This window comes from Macrobrachium rosenbergii, chromosome 3, assembly GCF_040412425.1.
Source record: "Macrobrachium rosenbergii isolate ZJJX-2024 chromosome 3, ASM4041242v1, whole genome shotgun sequence".
NCBI lineage: Eukaryota > Metazoa > Arthropoda > Malacostraca > Decapoda > Palaemonidae > Macrobrachium > Macrobrachium rosenbergii.
This window is the reverse complement of record NC_089743.1, coordinates 32,350,116-32,363,120: the sequence shown is the minus strand read 5'-3', so window position 1 is coordinate 32,363,120 and position 13,005 is coordinate 32,350,116. Positions and strand designations below refer to the sequence as shown.

The following is a 13,005-nucleotide window of genomic DNA, read 5'->3' as shown; positions in this document are numbered from 1 at the left end:
AAAGTAGATTTTTTTGATAGTTTTATGAAGGACAGTAATGGTTTATTTGAATAGTCACAACTTTTGAGTATTGAATATAGTTTATAGTGGAAAATTAAATACCTTGATTATGAATTAAAGATCTCTGTTGTTAGGTATCACTGACGTTAATATTTTTCACATTTTCATACTTGATTTTTTATGTAATAACTGAGAATTTGTTCCATAGTTGTATTAAATTCTATTTGATATTTGAATTTTTTGTACTTTTGAGGTAAATTAAAGATTGTGATGTGTATATTTTGAGTATTTCATGTCTGAAGGAGATTGGAATATTACGAAGTCATCGTTCACATGTATGGTGTTACAATAGTACAGTATACAGTATTTTAACAACAGATCCCCAGATCATGTAAGAGCCTGTGCCAGCACAAGGCTGGCTTAATTTATAACAAACAAGATACTAACGGAGTTAGTTAAAGAAACCCATATTGTTTGTCTCAAGTGCAGAATGAGCATTGTTAAACAGGTTGATAGTGTAATATATTTAAATTACAATTCAAAATCACAAAAATATTACTATCTGAAACTTGTCAGGATTAAAGTTAAAAACATTATCAGCAATAATGCAGAGAGCAAAAGAGGACAATCACAAAAAAAAAATGAGTTCCCTAGACAAAATGACTCTAATTATGTAACAGCCTTTTTAGTAAGAGTTCAAAGAATCCCTGGTAAAATAGAGATTAAATAAGTTCAGTAAAGGTGGACAAAGAAAATTTAGAATAATGAAGAGTAAATTAATTGTAAGAAAGAAGGTAATGCACATAGTATCTTTGTTATACTGTGCTTCACAATCAGATAGACCAGAAGAAAAGTAAATATTTCTGGAAAAGTTATCAGAGTTGACAGAAGTATCACAGGTACAGGGTACACTGGTAGGAAGAGACCTGAATATGCATTTAGGAACTGAAAGATGGTTTTAAGGATGTGATGGGAGGCAGCTTATGGAGAAAGTAACCAAGGTAGAGATGTATTACCAGAGTCAAGGATTAAAGTTTTTATGATAAATGTTTAAGAAGCCCAAAGAAAAGTTAGTAACATACAAAAGGGGAGAAGAGGAAACAGTTTTTATTATAAAAAAAAGAAAATGAATGGAATAATTGCACTGCAGTATAACTATATAAAATCAGATGAGGCATGCTTAACATGAATGCTGCTATGAGCTAATTTGATTGTAATGGATGGAAATATAATGATGAAAAGGACAGCAGAAAAACCAAAGAAATGGGAAAATTAAAAAGTCATGTAGGTGTAGAAAGACAAAATAGTATTGGTAAACTTAGCATCAAAATGTGGTTAGTGGGAACCATGTAAAGACAGAGTACTAAACCCAGTAGTAGTAGTAGTAGTACGCATTGGTACACAGTATAGGGGGAAGGAATATAGAGAAGGAGAGGCATGGTTGTGGCATTAAGGTGTACAAAGGGCATTTGGAGAAAATAGATCCTTCAAGCTCTGGCACTGGATGGGGGCGATGAAGATATAGATGTATACAGGGAGAAGAGGGGTCAGCTATAAGGTAGGTGGCTTGGACAAAGAGGAGTTTGGAGGAATGTGTTAGGAAACATGTGGAAGGGTAAAGTATATAAAACATAAACATTAAGAAATTAAAGCTTAATAGAAAGAAATGCTTGAATGATGGACTCAATATTTTGACAATCTTTTTATTAAAGACAATGAAATAAACTGGAGCATGTTGGCATGACATAAGGATCAATGGAAATATAACAACTGAAGAGGATGTGAGGATACTTGGAAAGTTAGGAAGTGGAAAAGCCCCAGGACAATCATGAATAATAATGTCCTAAAAGCAGCCAGAGAATTGGTCTCTGATGACCAGAATATGAGGAAACCAGATACACGTATTGGGAGATATATGACCCGAAGAGTGGGAGGAGTATGACAGAAATAATATTCAAAGGAAAATAGATTGCGCTATAATGGGGAAAGTAAAAGAAAATCTCATTGCCTGAACAAGCAATGAAAGTGTTCTGAAGGAGAAGATGAGAAAAAATGAAAATCGATATTTGTCAGTTTGGCTTCATGCTAGAAAAATCAAATAAAGTGGCAGTTTTCATAATGAGACAACCACAAGAAAAATACCTTGCAAAAGGAAGAATTCATACTAAATCTTTGTGGATCATGTAAAGGCATGTGATAAGGGTACTAAGATAGATAATTAGATGGGTATTACACAGGTAGGGTAGGGAATCATTAAGCAAGTGAAGTTACTGTACTTTAACACAGATCTAGAGAGATGACAATCCCAGGTATCACACAAGAACTTCAGTATAATGTTGGTGTTTGTTAAGGGTCATTCCAGAGTCCTTTGCTGTTTGTGTAACAGAGGAGCTACAATGGAGTCAGAAAGGAAGACCCTTGAAATATGCTGAATGCAGAAGCCCTTAGTGTTAACAGCAGAATCAGAGAAAAGGGCTATGAGAATGTTTAAAAAGGTGGAAGAATGGAATGGAGAAGAGTGGACTGGAAATCATTGTGAGCAAAACAAAGATTATGGTAACCAGGAAAGATGCAAAGGTAAAAGTACAGTCAAGAAAGTAATCATGTGGTCACTGTGGGAAAGGTATGGGGACTGAGTTCAGCATTGTGTATCTAATACAAGAGATTGAGTTCACAAGAGATGCTGTGGTAACAATACTGCATAAATGGAATAAGATTTTTGATATGCCTGGAGAGAGGAACTGTAGCATCAAGTTGCAGGAAAGCAAACTCAAATGATTTAGAATATTTATGTTACCTTGGGGACACAGTGGAGTCTGAAACAGGCATTTAGAAGGCAGTTAAAAATATAAAGATTAAGACTGAATAAAGTGGAAGACGATTGCTGGGCTACTGATAAGTAAAAGTATCTCTATAGTGAAGAGAGCTAAAATTTATGATGTATTCATAAGGCAGGACAGTATGCAGCAGAAACATAAGTAATGACAAAGGAATAGAAGATTTTGATGTTAAGATCATACAGTATTATGAATGAGGAGAGGATGGAATAAAGACTGAGAATTCAAAGATTTAACTGTTTTAGACATGTGATGAGAAGAAATTAGGAACAGTTTGTCAGAAAAGTAGTAAATATGTAAGTAGCTAGAAGAAAACCAGTAGCAAGACCATGGAAATCATGGATAAAAACCAGATGGGAATTCAGCCTCAAAGTGCATAAGACATACCAGAGGAGAGAGCTCATTTCTCACATAATCCCTAAAGGGAAAATTTGGTATAGGAAGTATGGTTTTTGTTCACATACAACTCAATATTATTTTGAAACATGGTTTTTTTTTAAACATTGTATTTTACACATTTGAACCAGTGCTTTACACAACCCATGATTTGGTTCTAGAGTGATTGAAAACATGCTACATAGTGCCACCTCAACTTAACTGACAATAAAAGGGTCTGTCCTCACAATAGATAACAAAATCCGTTATGTAATGAAGACATGGTAGCATATCCTGTGTGATGCCCATGAACTGGTATAGCTGTCATGTGAAAATCTGTTTAATTTTTTCCTTCTGTCTTATTATGTATCGTTATTTCCTGCCGCCCAACACTGCTCTTCTTGCAGCTAGTTGGTCATGGCAACACAAAAGTGACCCAGATGAATGTTTTGGATACCCATGAAATAGATCAGCATGTGCACAGAGCTCCCTGTTAGCTACCTAATAACTACTGTTTGATTTCTTTGCAAAAACTTGTTTTGGGGGGCATTTTATCAGTCATGAAATAAGTCAGATTGTAAATACAGTTTATGGGGTGTATGAAAAAATTTTGTTTTTAAAATATTTCCGTTTTTCAGGATTTTATGTGTTATGTATGTACTAATTTGTGAATGATATGCATAATAGGATTAGAGTAAACCCTTTTTTTATTGATAAAAAGGATGAAATTGATTCCTAATGTCTTCAGATAATTTTAAACATTCTGTAAGTACAATTTAGTTTTATACAGTACTTTATTACACTTATGTTCTCACTTCATGAGGTATTTTTAAGGCCTTATGATTTTTGCCTAAATTTACTCCTTGAATCATAGGATGAAAGCCTGTAGTACTTTTTGGAAGGCAGGGAGACTACATATTCAACAGTTTGTATTTATTTTTGGCAGTGTAATGTAATTTATACATAATATTGTTTTTATAATCACACAGGAGTACTTCTTTATAAAATCTGCTGCCTTACCAAAAAATCTAGGTATGATTCTCATAATTTACACATTGGTAATATTTTTGTATGGTGTTTTTGCAGTATGTACTACTTCAGTGTCCTACCATATCAAGATTCGAGTGGCATCCTTTCACAGTAACTTGTGTAAGTACCGTAATTTATGAAAATAACGTAGAATAATAGAATATACGTACTTGTTTTTTGGTACTTTCAGCTTTATAAATTTGGATCTGGACATTGGAAGATAAAAATCTTAATGATAGCAGAATCTGATTTTAAAGAAAAGTATAGATCCAATGTGGTATATAGCATTTTGTGATTGAACCAAACAAAACATTACCATAAATAGTTTTGCACTTTGGAGTTTTTATTATTTATGTAATTTATCTAGAAAAAAAATGAATATGGTGTAATGATCATGGAAAACCACTTTCAGTATATGGATAATCCTTATGCTTCACCTACCCCTTTAAAATTTTGTCACCATATCATCAGTGTTATAGGCCTTTAATCTTTTTCCCTTTATATTTTTTGGGACTTACTTTTGGTAGTTGCTGTTGAGTCCTCAACAGTCTGTCTCCATGGTCTGTCAGAGCTCCATGGTGACCAAACTAATATCAGAGAGTTCCCTTTTGGTCGGTCTTTGGCCAGGTAATGTGTCATAATGATAAACACTATACATGTCATGGACTATGTAACGGACTCAAAGATAAGAGGGCCCTTTCCCTTATTTTACAGCAAAGCTGTACCCAGTTTATTGCCTTCAAACCTGCTATAAGAGGAAGTGATTATTGCACATGCGCAGTCTGCCATTTTGTCAATAAACAGACTGTCAAGCGACCAGGAAGCCATTACTTTCTGTTGGTCAAGGCAGGATGATCCCTTGCCCAAACTCCATGCCTTTTTGTCAGGGATGTGGGAGGGTTTTGAGGACTCAACAATGACTACCAAAGCTTTAAAAAGAAATTAACAGATGATGAATTGGCTTAAGCTCTCAAATTTTAATCCCAACACCCCAAAGAAAAAACATTTCTGGTCCCAGGTCAAGCCACAAGTTTCAAGCCCCATTCATTATTCCAAATGGCCCTCAGGTTTTGGTAACGAAGAACAAGAAACTAAACACGAACTTATGTTTTAGTTCTACAGTGACTTACCTAAGCATACTGAGTTTGGTTGCAGTACTGTCGCACCTTCCCCCAGCGATAGTTAGCATACTCACCGTCAAGGAGACCCTTGGTTTTCCACGTGCTTGAACAATAATGTTTTAAGCTGTCTCTGATGGCCACTCTGTACATTCGGAGACTTCTTCAAAAGAGATTTCTGAAGAAAGCCAATGACATACTTACTTTCCTAATATCATGTGACCTAGGAAAGGAATGGGGATTTGCCTTTTTAATGAGGGACACTAAAATTATTCTCAGCTCTTGTAGAGATAGTGGCTTGTTTGTGCTAGGGTGTAGGAAAATTGGACCCTCTGGGTTGTTTGCTGTTACCTCTAGGTAAATCTTAAGTGCTTGAACTGGGCATAATATTTTGTCTGCTAAATTGACTTTTCTTATTAAAATAGATTTCCTTCTTAAAGGATTCTCACTCTTGGCAAGGAATGTTTGGCCAAGGGACAATAATAATTGATGGTCCACAGTTTGTGTGGTGTATCGTCCCCGTCTAAGAGAGCCCAGTTTACTAATACAAGCTCCTGATGCTAACGCAGTCAAGAAGATCTCCTTTTGCAGCATGTGAGTTGTGGTTGTATTGGATCGCTAAATTGGGGCGTTAATAGAAGTCTAAGCACCTTATTCAAGGACCAAGTAATTGGAAGCCTTTCACGAGCAGGTCTTTTTAGTGCAAAAGAACAGAGAAGGGAAGTGACAATTTCTACACTAAAGTCAATACCGAATCCATAAAGCAAGGGTTCTGTAAATGCTGACTTATATGCCATGATTATTGTAACAGCAAGATGTTTTCTTCAAAAAGGTATATGAGAAAATTTAAAAGGGTTTCCATAGAGATCTCAACTGGGCTCTCAACATGATTATAATCTAACCATATTTTCCATACGGACTGGTATTGTTGAATAGATAATGTCCATAGTTTTTACTCTAGATACCTAGCAATGTTGGATGAGTAATTTTCACGATAGACAATATTTAAAAATCCACACATGAAGGTTGTGGCTCAGAAGGGAGGATGTGTAGATGACTTTCCCTCTCACTGTCTGGGATAGAACAGTGGATGGTAGTGGATTTGTTCTCTTCGCCCGTTTTTGAAGCAGTAGGAACCAATTCCTGTTTGGCTAATTTGGGCCTATTAAGTAAGCTGTTCCTTTGAAGGTTAGAAGCTTGCTCAAAACCTTCGAAATCTGGGACAATGGAGGAAAAAGGTATATTGTCTTTCATTTGTTCCAGTCTTGTAGGAAGACATCTCTTCCTCTTGCCTGATTGTCCAAGTTCGGAGACACATACACTGGAAGTTTGTAATTCTCGTACGTGGCAAACAGGTCCACTTCCAGTTGTGGAAGCATGTTGGCTATTGTTTGAAAAGTGTTTGTCCAACATCCACTCTCTAGAGGATGTCGTTTTCCTTGATAGAGTGTCTGCTATTACATTGAGAGACCTTGTGAGGTGAATTGCGGACAAGAGCTACTTCCTTGCTTGCTGATGCAGGACATTGCAGTTGTGTTGTCTAAAACAAACAATGTGTATCTTGGAGGTTTCAGGTTTTTGAGAGACAAAACATCAACTCTAGGAAATTGATATGACAATTCCTCAGAGTAGCTGACCACCTCCTTACCACCTGACAATCCTCCCAATGTCCTCCCCAACCTGTCAACAAGTCATCTGTATGTGTTGTCACTCATACATATGGAGGAGTCAGGGTAATATGTTTCACCAGACTCCTGGGTCCAAGGCCAAAGTATCTCCCAGCTTTTTTATTCTTTTGATGAGGGCGGTCTCGCATCCTTTTTCTTGCATACGATAGCCAGAATTTGTTCATATTTTTTAGTTGCAACCTGAGTATTGGATCTATTACTGATGCAAACTGCAGCAGGCCCATCGTACATTCTAATTGCCGTCTGGAACCTCTGGGCTGCGCGAGGAATGTTTTGAGGTCTTTCCTTATTCTGTTTTTAGTATTGATGGGGAGAGACAACAGGCCATGAAGAGTATCCCAACACAGTCCCAGCCACTGAAAACGTCGGTTGGGCATGAGGCGGGACTTTTTCCAATTTATTACAAAGCCTTTGGCTGGAGGCTGTTGACCACTGCTCTTTGGTTTCTAAGACACTTTTCTTCTGGGCCCCCAGATTAGCTAATCATCTAGGTAGGCTATTAATTTTATTCCTTCTTGTCTGAGTTCTCAAACAACTACTATTGCCAATTATGTAAAAATTCTTGGGGTAATGTTTAGCGCAAAGGGCAGGACTTTGAACCTGTACGTATCTTTCCCTATCTGGAACCCTAGGAAGTGGTGGAAGGGAACAGCGATAGGGACATGCCAGTATGTGTCTTTCAAATCTATAGAAGCTGTCCAGGTCCCTTCTGGAATGATTGAATGTACTTGGGCAGTGGTAGTCATCTGAAAGTTTTGGCAAACAATGTTCTTGTTCAATGTTGATAGGTCGAGTATCACTCTTCGTTCGGAGGAATCCTTTTTGGGGACACTGAAGAGACGTGCTTGGTGGCAAATATGGGCGTGTTTCTCTATGGCTGTCTTTAACAGGGCCTTCTGCACATAATCTTCCAGAGAGGGATCTGGTTTTTGGAGGAATGCCTTTCAAGGAGGAGGGGTGAAATCATTTCCACCCCAGCCCATTGAAAATAATGCTGTGTCCTCAAAGGGAAGACTCCCATTGCCTGTGATGTCGTCGAAGCTGACCCCCGATCATACAGTTCCTATTGGGAGCCACCTCTTCCTCTGCCCTTGATAGACATTCCAGGCGTTGCTTTTCCTTTTCCCCTGTAGGAATGTCTTTGGACTCTGTGAAAAAGATGTCCTTACTGTTGTTGCTGTCCTTTTGTAGGGAGTTGTTCCTTCTGACCACCTAACTGTTTTTAAAGGAAACATTTGGGGGTGACTGAAGGCTTATATGATTTTTGGTCATAGCGAGCCTTTTTGGGTTGGGTAAAGGGAAGTTTTTTTTTTTTTCTTGAATTCCCCTTTTCCCAGAAGAGCGTACACTGTACAGTTCTGTTGGCAGGCTTGCTAATTAAGTAGAGCCACAACAGACTCCTCAAACAGGTCCTTACAGAAGGGGTTAGAGTGTAATAATGAAGTCACATTGGGGAGTGACTTGTTGGAGCCCTCTAGTATTTCTATTTGTGCTTTTATGCACCATTCTAGAAAGTCATAGGGTTCTTATAAGACTTTTGGCCATAACAGCAAAAATTGTTCTGGAATCTTCTGGAAGCCTTTTGGTGGCAACTTCCAGCAAGGTTGGAGAGGTTATAATACTAAGGAGGAGGATCCTAGTATGAAATTCTGCCGAGGCTGTCCCCTCTGAGATTCTTCTCATAGGGATCCCAAACTGTTGAGTAGCTATATCTAGAGGGAGGATTTTTCCTTATAAAAGGGAGTTAAAGCATTGCCCATTCCTTGGTGGAATTATTGAAGACTGGGATGACCGTGGCAAATGGCTTTAATTCTGCCATTTTCTCTCGTTTTCTAGTCACTACAAAATTCTGAAAATATGCCTTCATATGATTAATTATTTTAAAATTGAAGGGGCAGAAGGCTGGGGCTACTGGCGGGCAATTTGGGCCTTATGCAAAATAGCAAAATAGCAGCAGTAGAGATCCATTTTCCGCTGACCTGGTAAAGGGTGTCTTAAATAGCTTTTAATGCTGTAGACACAGGTAGGAGAACTGTTTTTTATAATGATTTCTCAATGTCTGCTGAAGGTGGTACCAGGTGCCATTAGGGAATGCTGCCCTGTCTCTAAATTCCACATGTACAACATCGATCATGGTTTTTCTCTTATTAATTAGATAGTACTTACCATTGGGAGAGAAAATGCACATTGAGGCTTCTCGCCAGGGGTTATCAGTATCATCGGGTGAATATTGGAGCCCCTATTATCTTTTGATCTGAAGTTTTGTAGTCCGGGCTGGCCATTTTGTTGTTTCCAGTCGGAGTTCTAACATCAATCCTTGTTTGAGCAGAATTTGCATCCACTCTCTTTTTGGGTACAGGATGAAGTATTTTTACACCTTGGGGTGTACAGGACTGACCTAATTTCCTTTTCGGAATTGTGTATCATCCCTTATTTATTGCCGTTCTGTGTCAAGGACATCTTCGATGTTACTCATATTTCCTTACAGAATTGATCAAATGTTGCGAACTGTGTATCCCTTTTGGGGGATCTTGCGCAATCTGCTGATCCTCAAAAACTGAACTGTAACTGCCTGTTAAACCAAGGGACAGAAGTCCTGGGTGAATTACTATACCCTTCCAAGAATGTAGTCATTTCAGTCAGGGTTAGGTGGATCCTAGTATTCCTTTTTGTGTGAAAGATCCTCTTCAGCATCTAATAGCTGCATGGGGGATAGATTTCCTTCTGGAAAGTTTCTTCCATGATTAGCTGAAATTTATATCCCTGATCCTTCTGGGTTCAGCAGGGCCGTTTCAGTTGAAATATCCACTTCATGTCCATTGTAATAGGGATGTCACCCTCACATAAAGATTCCTCCACTTCCTCACCACGGTTAATCTGGGAGGTACTGGGAACTGATATTACTGGGTTGTGGCTCAAACATAGATCTTGTTCTGAAAAGGGGTTAAATATCTGCTGCCGGAGTTCTGCCGGAAAGGTATAATCTCCCCCTTCCTCACCCCTATTGAACCCGATGACCCATCGAGACAGCTTAAAATTAACTGTTTCATCCTTAAAACTAGCTGCTAGGAGCATACTACAAATTTTGCACATATCTGGTGACCAACCAAATTTTCCTTGTTTTTTGCAAGGACTATGCCCATGGCAGGTGATATGGGCCGTACCCACTGGTAATAAAATACAAACCAAGCAGTCTGCTGTGGAACACTTAACCTGAGGGTCCCGCATAATGGCGGCCCTTTAGTGATACTAAAACAAACTTTTATTAAAAACCAGTAACTGTAGTACTAATTGTCTGCAAGTTAAGTGTAACTTAGTTTTACCAGACCACTGAGCTGATTAACAGCTCTCCTAGGGCTGGCCTGAAGGATTAGACTTATTTTACGTTGCTAAGAACCAATTGGTTACTTAGCAATGGGACCTACAGCTTATTGTGGAATCTGAACCACATTATAGCGAGAAATGAATTTCTATCACCAGAAATAAATTCCTCTAACTCTTCATCAGCCGGCTGGGGACGAACTCAGGCCTGGCGAGTTCCAGTCCACAGCTCTACCGACTCGCCCAACGAAGAGCCAAAATAATCCTTATATAGATAGTATATTTGATATTACAGGCTAATTGATTACAAGTGTGTAGCTGTAATATATTTTGTTTACTAAATTGTTATATGAGTTGAATATCTGTATTAGCTTAAACACACTAAGATTTAGGTTAATTTTGACACCAGTATATAGCTGTATTACTATACACTGTTAGTCCTTTTGCAAGTGCTATATGAAATTTAATTTTTGAATGTCGTGCCATTCAAGTTAACTGCGATAAACTACTTCGTTTATTTAACCCAAGCTACTGTTTTAAATGGTTGTGGTTAATGCTTCTAGCATAATTTACCTTTGGACTGATAATAGAGGATTACTTACAGGGTTCTCACTTAACCCTTGATGGACAGATCCCCTTCTCAGTAGAGGATCTAAAACAGGTTTTGAGTGGCAGACGGATCCCCTCTGAGGAGTATTAATATTATGCACCACACGATTTGGCTATATCAAGCAGGAAAGAGTTTCCAATACTTCAAGGGCCCATAAATGAATTGTGGCAATTAAAGAATTCAGCTCAGCTCAGTCGTGGGTGTCTCATGAAATTTAGTATTGTTCTTGCCTTGAAGGGGGAATGTCTTGCTCCTTTCTTTCCCGTGATGCCTTTTTATTTATTTGCTCATAAATATACCCAGGGATTGCTGTTGGTTTTAGTTCTTATCTTTTATGATATGATGTCAGTTATAATTGTAATTTTGCAAAGAAGTCTTAGAAAAAAAAATGTTTAAATCCAAAAAAAGTTGCTGCATTTCCCAATCTCAGTAAATTTATGTAAATATTTTACAACAAACATGCTCAGAATTTGTTACTGATTTTATTTTTTATCTGTTATGATATTGTGTGAGCTGTAGTTAAAATTTTACAAATAAAATTAAATAAATTATTAGAAAAAACGTATGTAACTTGGTAAAATTTACGAGTGTTTAGTGAAAGAGGCCCCACACAGGGTTGTAAATAGTCACTTTCAACTTTCCCTGGAAGATGGGGAAATTTAAAAAAAAAGAAAATTTTCTTACACCATGTGCATTTGCATATTTTCTGCTTTCAATTGATATGTTTTTTATTAAGTTGGCCAACCTTAAAGTTTGCCCAATCTGGGGGGTTGCATGGTATATAATTAGCCCATCCCTTAAGGGTTAACCTATTCTAGGCCACTGCCTAGTCAAGGCTTTTATAAATCATACTTAAGGATATAAGCTATACAGGAAAAACCTCCTCTTATGATCTAGTTTACTGTTTTATATAGTTGAGATTACTCTTTTATCTGATGTTCAGCTGTTACGTTATTTATCTAATATATATATATATTGTGTTTATATATATATATATATACACACACACACACACATATATAATATATATATATATATATATATATATATATATATATATATATATATATATATATATATATATATATATATATATATATATATATATATATATATATATATATATATATATATATATATATATATATATATATATATATATATATATATATATATATATATATATATATATATATATATATATATATATATATATATATATGTGTGTGTGTATTATATATATATATATATATATATATATATAGATATATATATATAAACACAGGTGTGTGTATAAAGCATAATATAAACACAGGCCGAATATCATCAAAGACGTCGGACAACAACCTCCAACTTTCTTCTGTGACTGGCTCAATATCATCAAACAATTTGCTATTACTCACAGATTGCACACTATCTGATGTCTCACTTTCATCATCAGATTCCCCTGGTACATATATTTCATACGAGGAATCTCCAGAGTCACCCATGACCGTAAAAAATGCATGAACAATACGCTAAAGCAGCAAACGCAACGCTACACAAATGAAGTCTACGGTCGCACTGCCGTCTATATGAGCTCCCATTAGTGGAATATGGTGACGTCTTGATGACGCCACTGAAACTTCACGAGATGCCTTACTCCTTCTCTCTGATTGGCTCTTGGGCGGAGCTTATGTTCAACAAAGGTTGAAATACTGAGCTTCCACTGGTGGAATATGGTGACGTCTCGATGACGCCCTGGAAATGTCACGAGATGCCTTACTCCTTCTCTCTGATTGGCTCATGGGCAGAGCTTATGTTCGACAAAGGATGAGAGAAGCATATCCCAGCAAAGAAGAGCCTTCATGTACACAATCCCAGGATGCCAGCTCTCAGTACAAAAGAGAAAGTGGAGAGGACATATTATGCTATGTCCTGGGATATCTTGCTGGCTGTCAAGTGACATAGTATGGTACATCCTGGCCGGGAAGGGGTTAATATGTAGCTTTAAAGCTAAGCTACCATTTCATCTAGCCAGGATTACT

General features: G+C 37.3%; 1 protein-coding gene across 5 annotated transcripts in view; it reads left to right on the top strand.

Moving 5' to 3' along the window:
- The window catches only part of LOC136854026 (NADPH oxidase 4-like), a 132,292-nt gene that overhangs the window by 84,843 nt on the left and 34,444 nt on the right, over positions 1–13,005 (top strand). For all 5 annotated transcript variants that reach the window (XM_067130026.1, XM_067130068.1, XM_067130056.1 and 2 more), the window contains one exon: positions 4,299–4,361. In XM_067130026.1, the coding sequence (XP_066986127.1) occupies positions 4,299–4,361 (63 nt within the window). The remainder of the gene's footprint in view (positions 1–4,298; positions 4,362–13,005) is intronic.